This window comes from Balaenoptera ricei, chromosome 16 (assembly GCF_028023285.1).
Source record: "Balaenoptera ricei isolate mBalRic1 chromosome 16, mBalRic1.hap2, whole genome shotgun sequence".
Classification (NCBI taxonomy): domain Eukaryota; kingdom Metazoa; phylum Chordata; class Mammalia; order Artiodactyla; family Balaenopteridae; genus Balaenoptera; species Balaenoptera ricei.
Window position 1 is genome coordinate 119,826,226 of NC_082654.1, and position 19,524 is coordinate 119,845,749.

General features: G+C 41.0%; 1 protein-coding gene across 2 annotated transcripts in view; it reads left to right on the forward strand.

Annotated features, from left to right (window-relative positions):
• ARID5B (AT-rich interaction domain 5B) overlaps positions 1-19,524 on the forward strand; it is a 188,628-nt gene that overhangs the window by 156,904 nt on the left and 12,200 nt on the right. For both annotated transcript variants that reach the window (XM_059899412.1, XM_059899413.1), the window contains one exon: positions 4,404-4,501. In XM_059899412.1, coding sequence (XP_059755395.1) covers positions 4,404-4,501 — 98 coding nt within the window. The remainder of the gene's footprint in view (positions 1-4,403; positions 4,502-19,524) is intronic.

Consider the following 19,524-nt stretch of genomic DNA (forward strand, 5'->3'; position numbering starts at 1 on the left):
TTTTAAGTGACAGACTATTTTCATCAAATAAAATTATGGGAGGGACAGATTCCTTTCCCACTCACTGGGCCCATTTTCTTGGCAGGGATTAGCATTGTTGGGAGTTAGTTTCACGCCACCTTTTAAAACACCACCTGAATTCTAAAAAGCAGTTTGAAAACCACTGTACAGTCTGCCCTCTGTATCTGCGCCTCTGTATCTGTGGGTTCCACATCCGAAAATTCAACCAGTCTCGGATCGGAAAAAAAATTTTTTTTAATTCCAGAAAGTTCCAAAAAGCAAAACTTGAATTTGCCAAGTACCGGCAACTATTTACATAGCATTTACGTTGTATTCAGTAGTATAACCAATCTGGAGATGATTTAAAGTATACAGAAGGACGTGCATAGGTTATATGCAAATTTTATATGGGACTTAGGCGTCCGCAGATTTTGGTATCTGCAGAGGTCTGTGGATGCAGAGGGGCGACTGTATTCCTAAGCAGTGAAAACTTCATGAACATGATAGGTGTAGAGTGCTTTTCACAGAGTTCCTTGGGTCTTATCCACACTAGGGAAAGAAGTAACTATCAAGTGTCTTCAGAGTGAGATTAAGTTTCATATGCACCTAGATTGGTTTACTTTACCTGGGTGTGGTCCGCTCAGTTTTCCGTCTTGCTTTGTGGTTAATTCTATGGCGTTATGAATCCTGCTAGATTGTGAACCCTTAAAAGCGGTGACGTCTCTTTCTTTTCATGCTATCACCCCACCCTCAACCCTCCACCCTCCCTTCCGCCTCCGAGCCTCTGTACCTGGTAGCATCCTAGAATGGTAAGCAGCAGCGGATGTGTTGATGTCAGGAATCCAAGAGAAGTAACTGCTTGGATGAATTTTCTTTAGGAAACAGACAGCCAGAGTTCTTTGTATCCTTAAAAACCTAAAATAATAGAAGGTCAGGTTGAAACATGAACATGTCCAGGAAGCCTGAGGCTTTATGAGAGAGTTGATTAAGCTAACCCCATGGCTAGATCAAACTTTCCAGCTGAATGGGGCTGGGGGCCAGATACCAGGAGGCAGACATTGCTTCTGCCTGAGACTGGGTTTAAAGCTTACACACATCCAGAGAGGACAACAGAATAAAAACCCAAAGCCAATGCGTACCTAGGCACGACGAAAGCCTATTAGTACAGAAGGCAGAGGTACACAGGTGGGGGCATGACGCCCAGGAGCTGTCCCAGCTCTGTCCTCCTCTCTCTCCTCATAGGGCTCTGGGACCCCCTGTAGGTTTGGACAAGGCGAGGATTTAGACGTTTCTTGCTGTAGAGCCTATGGTCAGCGTTTGAATTGAAAGCGCATCTGGGCACAAAAAATAAGAGACGTATACCCAGGAGAACTGTGTACTTAAAAGCATTTAGCAGTTGGAAAGAGCACATTTTATGACTTTCCTGTGGAAAGAAAATATCTCAAAATGGCCTGATTCATCCAGGATGGCCAGTGGAAGCTCAGTAAACAGTTGAGAACCCACTTCCTTGAAGGCCCAGCCCTTGTCTTTTCTCCACTGGTAAAAACTGTATTGAAACACCAGAACCTGCTAGCGGGGGGCTAACACAGACCCCTAGCCAGCTGCATATGGTTTATTAATGCCAAGTGGTGACTGATGCTGGCTTCCCGCTGCCACAGTTTCAATCCTAGTGTGAGGAAGATTTTTTGTTTTTCCTTTTGATAATTCATTATTTATTCTCAAAGAAGTTTTGTCATTTCTGTCATAGGCATTTGTTTAACAGGGCATCCCCTAGTCTGGATGATGGGTTGTGGGTAGGGAACACGGCCAGTTTCCACACATATCCCTGTCAGCAGTGGCCTCTTGTTCATTATATTTTTCACAGTCAGTAGTACTTTGTTTATATATTTGGTCATTTGTTTATTTTTGGGTATCTGCCACTAGGATGCAGTCATCTTGGGTGTTGGGTTTTTACTGTTGCCACCCAGCTGCTAGCACAGTACCCAGCAAATGGGAGATATTCAATAAATGTTTGATGAGTGAATGGATGAGTGAATGGATGGATTCTGGTATAATTGGGACTTATCCGTGACTTAATGGTGAACCTATGTTCTAACTAGAGACACAAGTGGGCAGGGTGGAAGGAACCACAGTTTTAATGGTTTTACTTTAAGAGAGTAAAATCTCAGAGCACTGGTAACCCAACCCACCCCCTTATATTCTTGCTGACCTCGTAGCGATGCTATTTTCCCACTAGTGAGAATTTGAGAAATTGTAGCAGAAGCCATGGGTCCCACAGTTATCTCCTTCCTTCGAAGCAAAAGGCCCCTGGAGTTCTATATCGTCACCCTGCTACACTGTTCATCAGGTCATTCTGATCTGGAGGCTGCTTTGATGTAGTGGAAAAAAGTCTGCTCTTGGGACCATAAGACATCGGTATGAGTCCTGGCATTCCCACTCTGCTGCTGTGTGTCCTTAGGGAAGTTGTGCAACCTCTCTGAGACTTGTTTCCTTTGTCTGTGAATGAGATTCCTATAATCTGCCTCACAGGCTGATAGGAGGACTAAGTGATATCATGGATATGAAAACTCTTTACAAAATATAAAATATAGTGTACACAAGAGATACAAGTATGACAAGAGTGATGGTTTCTTTCTGAAGTGATTGCAGGAACACACATAGGCTATTTTCCAGGGCCCACACCTCACCTGAGGGAAGGGAATATGGAGATTTGTTTCAAGGGACTCAGTATTCTAAGGGCTTTGAGGAATAAGGTAGATACTTGGAAGAAGGGGAACCTGTTTATTCTTCTGTGATACACAGGTCCAGAATGGATCAGCCTGAAACTGTAATATTTAAAAGGTTGGAGGGAGATTGTAACTAAATATAAAATAATTACCAAAATATGTATTTTGAGTATTTTTAAAGGGGCTTGAAAAAACATTTATTATTATAATCTAAACCAAGCTACAGATACAGGAGGATTTTTAGTTATACCTGCTAGTAGATCTAAGAGGTGGCTCAGGCTAACAAGAACTATTGAAACAAATTGGTTCGAGAATGCTTCATGGGAAATTGAACAATGCAAAACTCACATTGTCTCGAGGTCCTACCTGTGTCTGTTAAGAAGGGTTTATGGAAATGAAGGGGTTCTTTTTATTTGAAATGGAAAGGGTACCATTTACCCTATGATATTTAACCACCCTTCTCCTCCTGAGATCACAATCACAGAGCCCCTGGATGCACGCTGAGATTTTTTTTCACGCATTGCTGCCTTTAGCCCCTAAGTGAACTCCGCTGGCAGCTCTGCGGGTGTTTTTCAAAAGAAGCCTCCTGTTCTGATTGTTTAAATGCCACTGGCACCTCTGCCACGCCCTGCCCCCTGCACATTCCACTAACAGAGTTTTCCTGGAGCCCTGTTTAGAAACGTTCACAAGGATCTCAGAACTTGCTCGGTCTTCCCAGTTTCAAGGAAACACTAGATTGCTCAGATGTAGTAAATGACGTGGTTTCCCCAAATTAATCATTTGCTAGATCATGCATCTGTTATTTTGTAAAATCGTAATTTATATATAAAAATAAAATTAAAGAAAAAAAACAAGACCATAGTATGCCTTTCGGTATGTTGCAAGCTGTTTGTTTTTATTCACCCAACTCAGTAAAATACAGAGCTTACATTTTAACTTTGGAATATGTTAATTTTCATAGGATTTGATGGATATCCCATTTTCCTGACCTAAGTGAAGAGAAATAAACAGCTTGCGACATAGACAGTTTCAGATTTTGGTTTTGTTCTGATGGTTAGAGGAGCTGGCATAAAAATACAGCCTGAGATGACTATACATTTCATAACCAACTTGATCATTTTAATTAATTTGTGTAGTAATTTTTTTTTTAGTTTTTAAAGTAGGCAACACATCACAATAGTTGAAAAACCAGAAGATACAAAAGCATGTTTTATGAAAACTCTGTCTTTACCTGTGTGCTCAGACACCCATTACCATCTCCCTTAAGCAAGTAATGTTAGTTCTGATTCACTCAGACTGCTACACTAAGATATATTTTAGCTGAAATCTTATTTTATTTTGATGCTTTATCACATGACATAAAGGAACAGAGTATAAGTTTGGGACCTTGGGGGCAAATAAGTACATGAATATCCAGGGAGATGCCTCAGATAAAAATGCGCTAAGGGTGACAAAATATAGAGCCCAAAGCAGAATTCCATTTTTACTGTAAAGAAAAATGCTAAAAGTGAGATCTTACTATAAGCCCGTTAAGTCTCCCATATATTCATTTGGACTTCTCTGTTTCTGGGTTTCCAGAATAGACCGTTCTCTTCTGACTGTTGCATATGTATTGAATCCTGGCACTGTGAATCTCTTATGATGCAAGATTAAATTTCTCATCGCCACTTTTTTCAGATAACAGCCCGCCGTCAGTGGAAACATATTTATGATGAATTAGGCGGTAATCCTGGGAGCACCAGTGCCGCCACTTGTACCCGCAGACATTATGAAAGGTAAGGCACCCTTTCTTGGAAAGTCACTGATTAATTAAAAGTGTGTTACTTGGAAGTTAATTGGTCAAACGTAAGACCTTTTAGGAAACAGAAAGTATCCCTCTGGCATTTTACTTTGCATACTGCCTTGTGATTTTTAGGGAACATGGCTCTCTCTGGTTATAAGGGATGAAATTAGATTAAGTTCCTTTAGTTTGGTTTTATCCTGTGACCACCTGCCTGATAATATTTACCCCTCCCCCCCCACCCCGCAAGCATAGTTTATTCAATATGTTCTCTGTACTCTATAGATTTATTTGCTATGAGAACTTTCAGCTTCTGGAAAACTTTGAGCTTCTGGGGTCTGTGGTGTTACTATGAGGTTGCCGTGTAACTGCATTAATATTGAAAAGTATTAATGTTGACTGTATTAATATTGAAAAGTAAGCATTTCTTTAATAAGAAAATTGGTCCCAGATAAGATCCATTGTTTTTTCCCATCTTGGTGTTTTTCTTCTAATGCTTTTGACCCAGGAAATCCTTTCTTGCCAAGCTCTGTGTGGTTTGGTTTTCTAATAATTTCAGCTTCTCTCAGAAAGGTGATGATGATGCAAACAAGAAATAATGCCAAATTGGCCTCCTCTGAGGGTTGTATCCTCAGGAATTTTTCCCCTTTGCATGAGGACTGCGTTACCCACAATGCTGAAGACCAGTTAGCGTAAATCACGCGTTATCCTTGCTCTGTACTTCCAGCCCCGACTTAATTTCTTTAGGTCCTAACAACTTCCTTATCACTGGCATTTCCCTGCAGTAGTGCTGACCGACTTGGCTTCATGGTTTCAAATTCAGAGCTTGTGAGATCCAAGTAGAGGTGTCTGTGTGTCTGTGTGTGTTTTAATGATGGCCGTGGATGGAATGAAGTCAAGACACGGTCAGCTGAGCAAACGGGCCAGTTAGGTTGCTCCTTTGAAAAATAAAACACAAGTGCTAAATTTGATGGTCGCTCTTCACATAGTCAGCTACCGTTCCAACTTCAGCCCACACGCTTAACACCCGTCTTTGGATCATACAAATGCATCTTCAGATAATGTCACCGCACACATCAACTCTTAGTCGTATTTCTTTTGAGTCCAATTATATTTTTATCTGCATTGCACTTAACACAGAGCCTCTTTTAGTATGGCCATTCAGTGAAACTTGGAATGTTTTTATAGGTATAATCATAGAAAATTGAGTTGGGTTTAGTACCCTATGAAAAATTCTCACAAAGTATTCCCAAGAGATTGCCTTACTTGACAGTGTTATAATCCAGAAAAGGATTTTTTAAAAATTGATAAGAGGAATTCAAATTATTACTTTTCATAGCATTGTTTGCAATATACTGCACGAATTTTTTAAATGTGAGTGTTATGTCTCACAGTATTTAATACAAAAGCCCGCACCCTCACTGTACATAACACTTACAGCACTGAAGTTCTAGTACGAAAAGGCACTGGTACCTGGGGTGAGTGTTCGGTAGTGTCTGAGGTACCACAGTCATCTTGTTTTGATTATGAGTCAAGGCTTTAATCAAAACATTTTCATTAGCAACACTGTCTCTACTTGCAAAGTTTTTCTTAATGATAGTGAACCTCCCTTAGCTCCATGTGCAAACGTCCCCAACATGTGAACCGTCACACTTAAAGGACCAGATAGCAATTAAAATTTGAAAAAGGAGTGTTATCTCAGCTGTGAGCTGGCTCACCTAGTTAGAGTGAAAAATTAATCAAATATATTACAAAGCATCACATGGTCAAAAAACAGATAAGGTTTGGAATAGAAAAAGGATTGGATTTCACAGTACTAGGTAAGTGTGTGTGTGTGTGTGTGTGTGTGTGTGTGTGTGTGTGTGTGTGTGGCTGTGTGTTTAATTTACTCAAGCAGTTGTGTGGATAAAAATAGCTTCAATCTTAAATGAAATGCCAAGATATGTTCTTTTGAAGGTTGTGTACTTTTGTTTTATGATTTACCTCTTCCTGGAGTGGCAGAATCCCACATGCCTTCAGTCAGTCAAAATGGAAAATTCTAATAGAGATACCTCCAACTTTAGCAACTAAAAACATTATTAAAGATTTTTAGAGATTTTTCTTCTCTCATTCTTGGGAGCAGACTTCATAAAGGTTTGGTCTCCCACTGGAATACATTTTTTGAAAAGCTATGTCGGTTACTGCTCCAAATCTAGAATTTGTTTGGTCAGTGTATCAGTCAGGATCCAGGAAGGAAAATAAAAATCCACACTAAGTATTCAACAAAGAGAATTTACTGTAGGGAACTGCTTAACAAGCGTTGGTGTGAAGCAGTCCACTAATATGGAGGCAGTAACCATAGGTTTCCTAGGGTTGAAGGAATAGAGAAAAGAAGGTAGGTTATCACCACCCAGAAGTTTGGAGAGTGGACCTCACCAAACTGGGGTTCAGATCCCTCATAGGTAGAGGCGCCCAGCCAGTACTGGTCCTTCAGGGGCTCAGAGGAGAGGCACCGTGCTACGTTATTGTTGGGTTGGCACTGAAATGAACAGCAAGCAAAAGGGAAGGTGGTCCCTTCTCCCTTCCCCTGGCCTGCTAGGGCCCCATTTGCAGAACCCCAATAGGAAGACAGCTGACAAGAGAGACATGTAATTTATGTTGTCCCAGTCCCAGCATCACCAAGCGGAGCACAGAAGAGTGGATTCGTAGTTGAGAGACAGTAGTCAGCTGTGGGCGCCCCATGGGGCCCCCAACGTAGAAATCCCTGCACAGAACCTGAAACCCAGGTTGGAGCACAGCTGTTCCAGGGTGATTAGCACGGTCCTTAACCCATTCTTGGCATCTGCATTTCCTTTCTTTTTTTAAATTTAATTTTTATTTTACAGTGGAGTATAGTGGATTTACAATGTTGTTTGTTTCAGGTGTACAACTAAGTGATTCAGTTATAGATATACATGTATCCATTCTTTTTCAGATTCTTTTCCCATATAGGCCATTGTGTAGAGTATTGAGTAGAGTTCCCTGTGCTATACAGTGGGTCCTTGTTGGTTATCTATCTTATGTATAGTAGTGTGTGTACGTTAATCCCAAGCTCCTGATTTATCCCTCCCCGCCATATTTCCCCTTTGGTAACCATAAATTGTTTTTGATATCTGTAAGTCTGTTTCTGTATGGTAAAATAAGTGCATTTTTATAATTTTTTTAAAACTAGATTCCACATATGGGTGATATCATATAATATTTGTCTTTCTCTCTCTGACTTACTTCACTTAGTATGATAATCTCCAGGTCCATCCATGTTGCTGCAAATGGTGTTATTTTGTCCTTTTTTATGGCTGAGTAATATTCCATTATACATATGTACCACATTTTCTTTCTCCATTCCTCTGTCAATGGAAATTTAGGTTGCTTCCATGTCTTGGCTATTGTAAATAGTGCTGCAGTGAATATTGGGGTGCATGTATCTTTTTTTTTTTTTAAAGAGTCTGTGTTTTTTAAATTAATTAATTAATTAATAAGTTATTTATTTATTTATGGCTGCTTTGGGTCTTCGTTGCTGCGCGCAGGCTTCCTCTAGTTGCAGCGAGCGGGGGCTACTCTTTGTTGAGGTGCTCAGGCTTCTCTTTGCAGTGGCTTCTCTTGTTGCAGAGCACAGGCTCTAGGCACGCGGGCTTCATTAGTTGTGGCACGCGTGCTCAGTAGTTGTGGCTCGCGGGCTCTAGAGCGCAGACTCAGTAGTTGTGGCTCATGGGCTTAGTTGCTCCGCGGCATGTGGGATCTTCCTGGACCAGGGCTTGAACCCGTGTCCCCTGCATTGGCAGGCAGATTCTTAACCACTGCGCCACCAGGGAAGCCCCTGTATCTTTTCGAATTATGGTTTTCTCCAGATATATGCCAGGAGTGGGATTGCTGGATCATATGGTAGTTCTGTTGTAGTTTTTTTAAGGAACCTCCATACTGTTCTCCATAGTGGTTGCACCAATTTACATTCCTACCAACAGTGCAAGAGGGTTCCCTTTACTTCACACCCTCTCCAGCATTTACTGTTTGTAGATTTTCTGATGATGGCCATTCTGACTGGTATGAGGTGATACCTCATAGTGTTGATTTGCATTTCTCTAATGATTAGAGATGTTGAGCATCTTGTCATGTGCTTTTTGGCCACCTGTATGTCTTCTTTGGAGAAATGTCTATTTAGGTCTTTTCCCTGTTTTTTGATTGGGTTGGTTTTTGTTTTTGTTTTGATACAGAGCTGCATGAGCTGTTTGTATATTTTGGAGATTAATCCCTTGTCGGTCACATCATTTGCAAATATTTTCTCCCATTCTGAGGGTTGTCTTTTCATTTTGCTTATGGTTTCCTTTGCTGTGCAAAAGCTTTTAAGTTTAATCAGGTCCCATTTGTTTATTTTTGTTTTTATTTTCATTACTCTAGGAGGTGGATCAAAAAAGATATTGCTGCGATTTATGTCAAAGAGTGTTCTGCCCGTGTTTTCCTCTAAGAGTTTTATAGTAGGCACTTCCTTTTGCCATCTTAGTCCCTCTTGCGTTGTTGTGGTCAGATACAAGGGGTGTCATGAATAATTAGTAATCTATAATAGTTAAATCAATCATCTGCAAATATTGGTATTTTTTTAAAAAAATCAGACTCTACTTACCATAATGCCACCCTCCCTCATTTGAATGATGCTGTAAAGGAATCACCCGTACTCCTGTGTGCTGTGGTGGGGAGAAATGTCTGCGAATCACTGCGCTAGATGTCTTACTTCTCTTTGATGGTTCTACCAAAGAAGGGAAGAAGTATACACTCAGATCTGTCCAGGGACTTGAACCAGTTATGCTTTGGTCAAAGAAAAGGCTGAAGCTCTTGACTACAACTGTGTTGAGTGATTTTGGCAGATTTCATTCATTCCTGCTAGTTATAGGCTGTGCTAACACAATTAAAACAGAGATGACTAGATTGGTGAAGGGCCATTGTCTTCCAGAAGGTTCAGGGAGTTTTAAAGGGTCAGGGTTTTGTGAGCACACATCTAGTCTGGAGATGCCCTTGGAAATGTTTAAAGCCTTCCAAACCAGATCGGAATGATTGGAGCGCCCCCTCTGCTGCCGGTTCACCTGGGCTCTTGTTTTCACTCTAATACAGAGACTGGCTCCTTTTCCTATTTCCCTGCCACCAGCTTTGCTTTCCTAGAAGATGAAGAAGCAGTGAGTGATCTACTATGCATTATCCACTGATGTATTTTTCATGCAGTGTGGTTCGTGCTTCCAGTAAATGTTTTCATTTTCCAACAAGAAAAAAGTAGCCGGTTCCCTCAGTAAATGTTACTTGCATATTAGTTGGGCACTTTTGGTTTATTAATGAGTGTAATAATGAAAGTGCAGGTTGTTGAAAAGAATCAATGTTGTTTTTATGTAAGGCATAGCAGGAATGGTACAATGCCTGTGAATGCATCATTGTCGCTGAAGGCCTGACTGGTCCAAACTTGCCTCTGATTGGTTTAAATCAAATAGGTCCAAGCACTTCATAAAAATGTCTGTGTCAGCCTGGTTTTGCCTCCAAACCTATTCATCTCTGTCAGTTTTTAATATTAGTACCAGGCTCCTGGCCACAGTCCATTAGTACTGTACTTAATTGCTCATGTTACAGATGATCACCAATGTAAGAAGCATTAATGTTTCCCCATCGAAAGACTGTTGCTATGTAGATGTCTCCAACTCAGCAAAGCTTATGAAGTGTGGTTATTCTGGACATCTCTTGTTCAGGATTTATAGATAAAGTTACTGTAGATTATAATGCAAAGAAAAATGCCCACCTCCTTCTGTGCAGGACACTTCTCAGTGGAACATTTTCTTTCTCGTTCAACTCTTCGTTGAAGATGCCCCGAATAACTTTCTTTTATCAGTAAAGGAACAAAAAGGAAAATGGTTACATTAGTGGAATTCTCTTAGCTTGATTTTCTGGAATAGTAATTCACTTTAAAGACTGTTTTCACATGCAGATTTGTTTTCTTTTTTTAAAAAAAAAATGTTGTTTAAGCACATGCAAGGGGGAAAAAAATCTTTACACAGAATACCAGATTACTGGTTTTAATTTTCCTGAATAAATTACATGGTCTGTGTCTGTGGAGCACATGAAATTGTTACTAGGGATTTTAAAGGGAGCATTAAGGCAAAAAGTACTTTATGATGTGCTTTTCTGAGTATTTAGAAAATCATAAACAAATGTATTTGTTTGTGGGGGAAATGAACAATTATGCCTCATCTTCTTCTGTACTTAATGCCCAATTTCAAAGTCTCCCCTCTTGCTTTTCCCACAAGCATTCCTGGGCTGAGACTGTCCTGCCGCCTGGCTGAGGCGGCTTCCTGGGCAGTGACTTGGGGGGAGCTGCACCCAAGCCCCATGCATTTGGGCAGAACCCGAGTGATGGTCAGATGGAGCTTTGGCCTTTTTTTCTCTGCAGGTGGAAGGCAGTGTGTGAGAGGTTCACGTTTTAAATAAGATAAGTATGTGCTTTAAGGTAAATGCCAAACGTACATCAGGTTCTAAGGGACTCAGCCAGTCATACTGGGGGAAGCCAAGGGGAAGTATAAGGCGGGCTACAGCTCTGTTCATGTCCAGCTCAAGACTTGGTGCCTTCGTGCTCATTTTGACATCCTTGGAGTTCATCAGTACACAGTTCAGGGGGCCACAGGCAGGATACACAGATTGCAGGGATCCTCTAGCAATCCTCTAGACCAGTGTTACTCAAGTGAGGTTCTTCTGGCCCATCTGTGCTCTGTGAATGGGGCAGCTATGCAGAAGCACTGATACACTTACATGGCAGTTTGCCAGAATAATTTTTTTTAAATGGGAACTTGCATTTTGTATGTCTTTTAAAATTTCTCATTTTCCTGTTAATTCCTTTTTATGGTATTTTACAAAAGTGTCAGTCAGCAACAGACAGGAAATTTAGGAAACTAGTCCCTCTCACCAGGTCACTGGAGAAGCAGCGCTCCACACCAGTGGTCACAAACCCAGATGTTGATGGGGGCAGGTAGCATGGGTGAGCACAGGTGTGGCCAGGCTGGAAAGTGCCAAGCACACAGCCGGGCGAGAGAGAGGCCCAGGGGGATCAGCGACACTTACTGCCTTAGAAGGATACAGTCTCGGTGCTTCCAGACCTTCCATGTTCTGGAGATAATTTTTATGTGAAATCACCCAACTTACAAATACTGGCTCCAGTATTTCTGAAAATATTTTATGTAAACTAAACTAAACATGCCTGTGGGCTGCTGTGTTCCATGAGGACTGAACTGTCTCTGGCATCGGGCTATAATCCAGTCTCTGCTTAATTGCCCTGCAGTGGGAAGGCAACGAAGAAGCACCACTGTTGAAGGCACTCTTCATCTGTACACTCTTCCCCATACTGAGCAACATACCTGTGGCTTCCCATTGACTCTACCTTGCCTTTTGGGGCTGACTCATTCCACATGCTCTTTTTTCTCGGTGATGGGCCTCCATACACTTGGCAAAGCTCCTCTCTCACTTCAAGTCTTCCTAATCCATTCATTCAAGCCTCAGAGCACGATATATGGACTTTCACCAGTTTGGCTTGCTCTCGTGTAAATGCCTCCCATTTGTGTCACTTAGAAGACCCAAAGCTGTTCCAGATGTGGCATATAGTATTTCTTGGGATGTGGGCAGTGTCAGTCTATCAACAGAGCCTAAGATTACTTTTGAAATTGGTGGCCAGTTTCTTTTTCTTGGGTAGGATAGATTTGCCATTTGATTGACTGCCTTTTTCCTTTGCTGCTGCCCTCAAGAGCCAGTTGGTGTTTTTTGAACATCTACCAAGAATAGGGCTGGCAAAAAATGAGGATGTGCCCATGCTGCCACATTCATGGCAGAGACTGCTAAGGGAACATGATGCCGCTTCCCGAGAACCCAGGCTCAGCTTCACAATTCCCCTCAATATGGCGCCCGTAGGCACTACTGCCAACTCACTAGAACTGGGAGGTGCTGTGACCCTCTCTTTTTTTTTTTTTTTTATAAAATTTGCTTTCTTTTTATTTTTTTTTTATTTTTTGTTTATTTTTTTGAATTTAATTTTTTTATACAGCAGGTTCTTATTAGTTATCTATTTTATACATATTGGTGTATATATGTCAATCCCAATCTCCCAATTCATCCCACCACCTCCCCCCTCCCCCACTACTTTCCCCCCTTGGTAGCCATACATTTGTTCTCTACCTCTGTGTCTCTATTTCTGCCTTGCAAACCGGTTCATCCGTACCATTTTTCTGGATTCCACATATATGCGTTAATATACGATATTTGTTTTTCTTTTTCTGACTTCATTCTGTATAAGTCTCTAGGTCCATCCGCATCTCTGAAAATGACCCAATTTCGTTCCTTTTTAAGGCAGAGTAATATTCCATTGTATATATGTGCCACGTCTTCTTTATCCATTTGTCTGTCGATGGGCATCTAGGTTGCTTCCATGAGCTGGGTATTGTAAATAGTGCTGCAGTGAACACTGGGGTGCACGTGTCTTTGTGAATTACGGTTTTCTCTGGGTACGCGCCCAGTAGTGGGGTTGCTGGGCGTGACCGTATCTTCTGTGACCCGACTCACAGTCCATACGTACATGAAACAGAGTTAAATATTTAAGGCTATAAAAACCTTAGGTAAGGAAGTAATAGATACAGATAATAAGTTCAACAGAGATCAAAGAAAGAAGAGAAAATTTCCAAATGGAATAAGCAGAGTCTTCCAGCGTGGGGATCTAGAATTTGAACTGGATTTTTTTTTTAATTGGAGTATAGTTGATTTACAATGTTGTGTTAGTTTCAGGTATACAGCAAAGTGATTCATTTATACATATACATATATTCATTTTTTTCTCATATAGATTATCACAGAATATTGAGTAGAGTTCCCTGTGCTATACAGTGGGTCCTCATGGGTTATCTACCTTATATATAGTGGTGTATGTACGTTAATCCCAAGCTCCTGATTTATCCCTCCCCGCCATATTTCCCCTTTGGTAACCATAGTGGTTTTTGATATCTGTAAGTCTGTTTCTGTTTTGTAAATAAGTCCATTTTTTATCATTTTTTAAAATTAGATTCCACATATGGGTGACGTTCTAGATTTGTCTTTCTCTGACTTACTTCACTCAGTATGACAGTCTCTAGATCTATCCAGGTTGCTGTAAATGGCATTATTTTGTTCTTTTTTATGGCAATATATATACAATATTCCATTGTGTATATGTACCACATCTTCTTTATCCATTCCTCTGTCGATGGACATTTAGGTTGCTTCTATGTCCTGGCTATTGTAAATAGTGCTACAGTGAACATTGTGGTACATGTATCTTTTTGAATTATGGTTTTCTCTGGATTTATGCCCAGGAGTGGGATTGCTGGATCATATGGTAGTTCTATTTTTAGTTTTTTAAGGAACCTCCATACTGTTCTCCATAGTGGTTGTACCAATTTATGAACTGGACCTTAAAGAGATTAGGTTAGAACCTAAGATAGATCATCGTACACCGCCTAAAATAATTCAGTTGTAGAACTCAGAAACAGTAAAGAAATTATATTTGAGGGCAAGGACCTTGTGGTATTGCTTTCCTTGAGACTCACCAGTGCACCCAGTACTGTGTCGTGAACATACCAGGGACTCAAGAATTAGGGGTTGAATGAATTAAATTAAATCCAAACAAAAAGGACAGCTTTCTCTAGGAAATGTGTACAAAGAGGTAGGGAATGAGTTGGTAGAAGGGGCAGTCAGGAGAGGTCTAAGGCTGAATTTCCAAACTGGATACACCAAAGGCAGGTATTATAGTTTATCCTCTCAGTGTCTGTTCAGTCTCTTGCCTTGAGGTCCAATGGGTAGACCGTGCCCCATCCTCACCCATGGTGGGGTCGACCAATCTATGGACTTGCATCTCCTTTGTAAACACTGTCTTGGTAACGGGGACTCTGACCAACGGGTACTCTGTTGGCAACGCTTCTGTAATACCGCCACCCAGGCGCTCTCATCTCCCTTTTCCCCACACCCACAGAAGGCCACCTGGCCCTTATCAGCAACCAGCGACCCCCAAAATCTAACACAAAGTGTTGAGATTTAGGCAGACTAAATAAGGTATTGCTGCTGCTCTTCCAATGATACCCCGTCAGGCTTGTTCTTATAAGGCACCTGAACTGGGTGGATGTAAGCACCCTATGCCCGGAGCAGCTTCTCATCTGTAAAGAATTTCTCCCCAAAGGACAGTCAGGTAATTTCATAAGCAAGAGCCTCCCTCCGTATCACTCAGCATGCCTGAAATGCTCTGATAACTTTCCAATGCCTGGATTTTTCAAGAAACTTTTAAAAAGGAAAACAGAACCCCAGCCAGGCCCTGGAGTAGAAAAACTGGTTTCTGTTTAAAAAAAAAATAAACAACAGCCTTTGAAAAATCTCTATTTAAAAATTCTTAAATTTGCCTCTAAATGCAAGTTGTAATTAATAGAAGTTGGAGTTTACACTGTTGAGTGTAAAAACACCCTCAGGCACAAACTAATCAAGTGTGTATGTCATGCTGTAAACTACAGCAAGTTCTTTGTTTGACCCAAAAAAGGCTTGCCAAACAGCAGTTTCTTCTTTGTCCAGCCCCCTTATTGTCTCATTTTTGTTTTCTTCCCACTCCCCGTACCCAACCCCCTTTGAACCTTGCTATAGTATTTAAGAAACTTTGCAGGTTCCATGTTTTATTGATAGTTTTCATCCAGCCTGAATTTAAATTTGAGAATAGATTAGGTGTCTTAGCCCTTTTTCTTTTTGATAAATAACAAGAGGTTTCTACTTATGATTTTCTGTCCTCAGGGCTTTATCATTAAGATTAAATAACTGTATTCTCAAGCATGCCACTGCACAAACATCTTTTCAATTATGTGAGTAACAGATGCCTTCACAAAGGAACTATTGAAAATTCAGAAAGCATGTTTCCAAAAAAGAAAGGAAAAAAAAGTATCAGATGACAGAAGAATGTAATTGTTTACCATTAAAATATACCCTTAACTCTTCCACTGAAAACCTCTTGGAACATTTTGGTTTTGTGCAAGTTATTACAAAGTTTGATCAAAGTGATACATGTTTGGGGGAATTGTTGAACATTTCAGAAGCTCTGGGATGTGTGGTGTCTCACTTACGTGGGACTTGAATGCGACAGTTGTTTGTGCTTTTACATATGGACCCTTCATGTTGGGGGTGCACATCATGTTGAAAACGCTGTAGTTGTATTTGTCTATTATTCTTGAAATGATGTTCATCTGCCCTTGAAAGAGATTCAGAAGAACACCCAGGAGTTTCTCTCCACCCCGCCCCCGCTAAGCCTGGCTCCCACAGCCCATGTATTCGGTTCAGGGGCCTGTCATCCTGGAGCTGCATCTCTCACGCTGACCCTCCTTCATGGGAGTCAAGCCACCATCCATCAAGCCAGGGACCCCAGCACCGTTCTTTCCTCTCTTTGCTTAGTTAGGGTCACAGTTACTCCACGACTATGGGAAGGCATAGAGTCATCAATGGGCCTCAGAAACAACTCTCCCACAACTGGGGCAAATGGAGAAAATTAGTGCCTTCACAAGGTTTTCTTGTTCATCTTCTGCTTGCCCTTGAGTAGGTAATGAAGCCCCTAGTGAGCTGATTATTTTCCCAAGGCAGAGATTTTCTGAAGACGAGAGGCCATTGATAGTGGTCGTTGATAATAATGGGCCACGTGCCGTTTAGGCATCTTAGAGTGGAATACAAATGATGCTCTTTTTACCTACTTCCTTTTTAAAGAGCTCTGTACAGTTTACCGTTGGTAGCTCATGGGCAAGCTGAGTCTTTCACACAGAACCCATGTTGCATTCTCCCACCGTTTTCTTGGCTCAGGTGGGTCCTGCCACTGGCTTATTCCCCGTGGCCTGCATGTCAGTGTGGCGCCTCCCTCCATGGTTCGGTGCTCCAAGCTTTGAGTTCACACCTTCGTCTGTCAGAAGCTGACACTGAAGTCCTCTTTCTCCGCTCTCTTTGTGACTGATATTTTGCTCCGCACTCTGCACACCATTTTTTCTGCTCCACTGAAACTTACTTATACCATAAACTGGTGGAGATCTTCATCTGGAGCCCACATTTTTTCTTAGATGGAGCTTGGCTTTTAAAAGAGTAGGAACAAAGCGGCATAATTGCCATTATACTCAACCAGTGTTGTGCCCACTGAGGAAACATTCCCACTGATCCGCACGTTGACGTAGCAGCACATTTGTGTATTTGGCTTTTGTTTTGGTACTTGCCCCCCCCCCCCCCCCCCCCCGCCGCCAACAAATGCTCTTTAGCCATTTTTATAGTGATGGTCTGGTACCTTGAGCTGGAGGTGAACAGTATGTGAGATTAGAACTTTCCATGTTTCTTGGAACCTTAACAAGTGTGTGTACTTCATCTTCAAAAAAGAAAAACATACCTTCTATTGGCTCCATATTTGGTGAAAGAGTGCTTCTCACACTTCACAGTGAAGTTATATATTTTCAGTTTCTGGCTGAGAAGGGAAATGTCTGGCCAAACCTTAGAATTTATCGACCCTAGAATCAACCTGGAGGTATAATAACTCCATTTGGGATCAGATCAGGTCTGAAGCCCCAGTGGAACCAATATGTCATTTCTTTTCTAATGCCACGATAAAACCTAATAGTTAAAAGCATAGTAGTAGCATTTTTGCCCTGATATGCACGCCAACTTTATTCCCTCTGCCCCTAAGATATTCTGCTGCAAAGGCACCAGTAGAAATCTGGGCCTCGAATTGTTCACTGGTTTGATAGCATCAAAGTGCCTATGCAGTAACTAGGGTAAGTTTGAGGTTCATATACAACCCTAAAGATTTGCCACTGTGCCGCGGAGCAACTAGGCCCGTGCGCCACAACTACTGAGCCTGCGCTCTAGAGCCTGCACGCCACAACTACTGAGCCCACATGCCACAACTAATGAAGCCCGCCCGCCTAGGGCCAGTGCTCTGCAACAAGAGAAGCCACCACAATGAGAAGCCCACGCACCGCAATGAATAGTAGTAGCCCCTGCTCGCTGCAACTAGAGAAAGCCCTCGCGCAGCAACTAAGACCCAACACAGCCAAAAATAAATAAATAAATTAAAAAAAAAAAAAAGATTTGCCACTTCTTCTAACTCTTCAGACTGAATCAGTCCTAGACATTCTTATAATATCATTTTTCAGAGCTCTATAAATACATGGATTCTCATTTCTCCTCTTAAGCACTGTTTGCTAAATGTTTTGGCCCCAAAATTCAGTCAGTCATTCCATGCAAGCATTAGTCAATACAGGAGACATTAGTGGTTACTCGTTCTGATGAGATTTGACATTATTTTTCCTCTGTCTATGCGGAGGGGAGGGGAATGTTGCCTAATAAAGATGAAGGGTCTTTTCTTCTTTTGTATGAAATGCAAATGATGAGGACATGTGCAATATTCATTTCTTGAACATGAAGCTGCTGCTTTTTGTTGAGAAAGAGAGGCAAGGCCCTGGAGGATTTCAGAATTTGTAAATATAAAATTATCTGCCTTCGTGTTTAAAAAAAATAATAAAAGGGAGAAAGAGTTGGCAGGTTGCCAGATTACTTATATTACAGTAATAGATTTGCTGACCCTTGACTTCTGCTGAAGAGAAATGTACTGAATTTTTCATAATATCAGATGAGGCAGATCTAAAAACCTAGTATACTGAGCACCATTATTTAAGTTGAGATTTAACAAAGCAGAAATCTTTTCAAACCAGCAGTTTCTTGTATGATGATAATTTAGTGGCTCAGACGCTAATAAATCAAGGTTATAATGCCACTGATTTGTTAATTTTAACTTGGGTTGATTTTAAGTTGTCTTTATTTAAAAAAAAAAAAAAAAAAGGAGAAGGAGAAAAAAATCTTGCTTTTCACAGTGACTGAATTTAGTAAGAATCTCCGTGATAGAAAAAGGCTCCCCTACTGTTTCTGCTTTGGGGTGGAAAATGTTATTCTTGTATTATTCCTAGGGAAAAATAAAATCTCATGCTGCTACAATTCTTATGTCTATGGAAAGATGTTATTTTTTAATACATGATGGCTTACCTATTTCAGATCCATTAATGGCATCGTAAATAAGCATTTTGCTAATCTGAAATGTGAAATCTGGATAATAGTAAAGGCCCATTTATCTGCTTAGCTCTCAGTCCTCAGACTACATTAAATTGGGGGGGGGGGGGGTGGGAGGGGGAATTTCTCTGGATTTTCTAATGAATATATTGCTTCTCTTCCCTATTACTTCCATCCACCAGAAACCCAAACCACATTCTTAGAGTTGCAATCCATTGAAAATATTTCTCCTGTGTAATGAGTTCTTAGGGGCTGGGGTGCATTTTTGCTTTTATCTGTACAGTTTAGAGGCTGATTAAATCTTTGTTGTAAGGTGCAGTCATGTTGCTTTATACTAAATTCTTTATACAACGCTTGCTGCATTGGGCAATGTTGACCTTATGTTGGCTAACCTGTTTTCACTGGTATCGCATGTACGTTAAATGTTTAAATGTTCAGAAACCTATAATAGCTTTCGTCTTCTGTACTGTGTAAAAACTTCTAATAATCAGATGATAAGATCATATCCTTTGGGGTAATTGTGTTGTACCATGACAGGATAACTGAAAAAACATTCAGTGAAAATCGTGCCAAACGGAAATCACTATATGAACAGCGATTGTTTGTGTGCTGGGTGAGGGGAGCTCTGCTCTTCAGGGCTTAGCTGGTCATATTTCTACTTGTTTCCTTTTAGCTGCTGCCTTTCTTGTTTTATTTCGGGAGCCTTTATTCCCTGAGCCACTATAATTATCTTTCAGTGATTTAGAAGGGAAAAAAAACACTCAATTGACCTTTACACACACACACACACACACACACACACTCACACACACTCTCCCTCTGGAAGCCTTGAACAAGCAGGGTTTGTGTTTGGATTCAGTTTTACCTTAGTCATGCCTCTTTCCAGATACAAGAAAC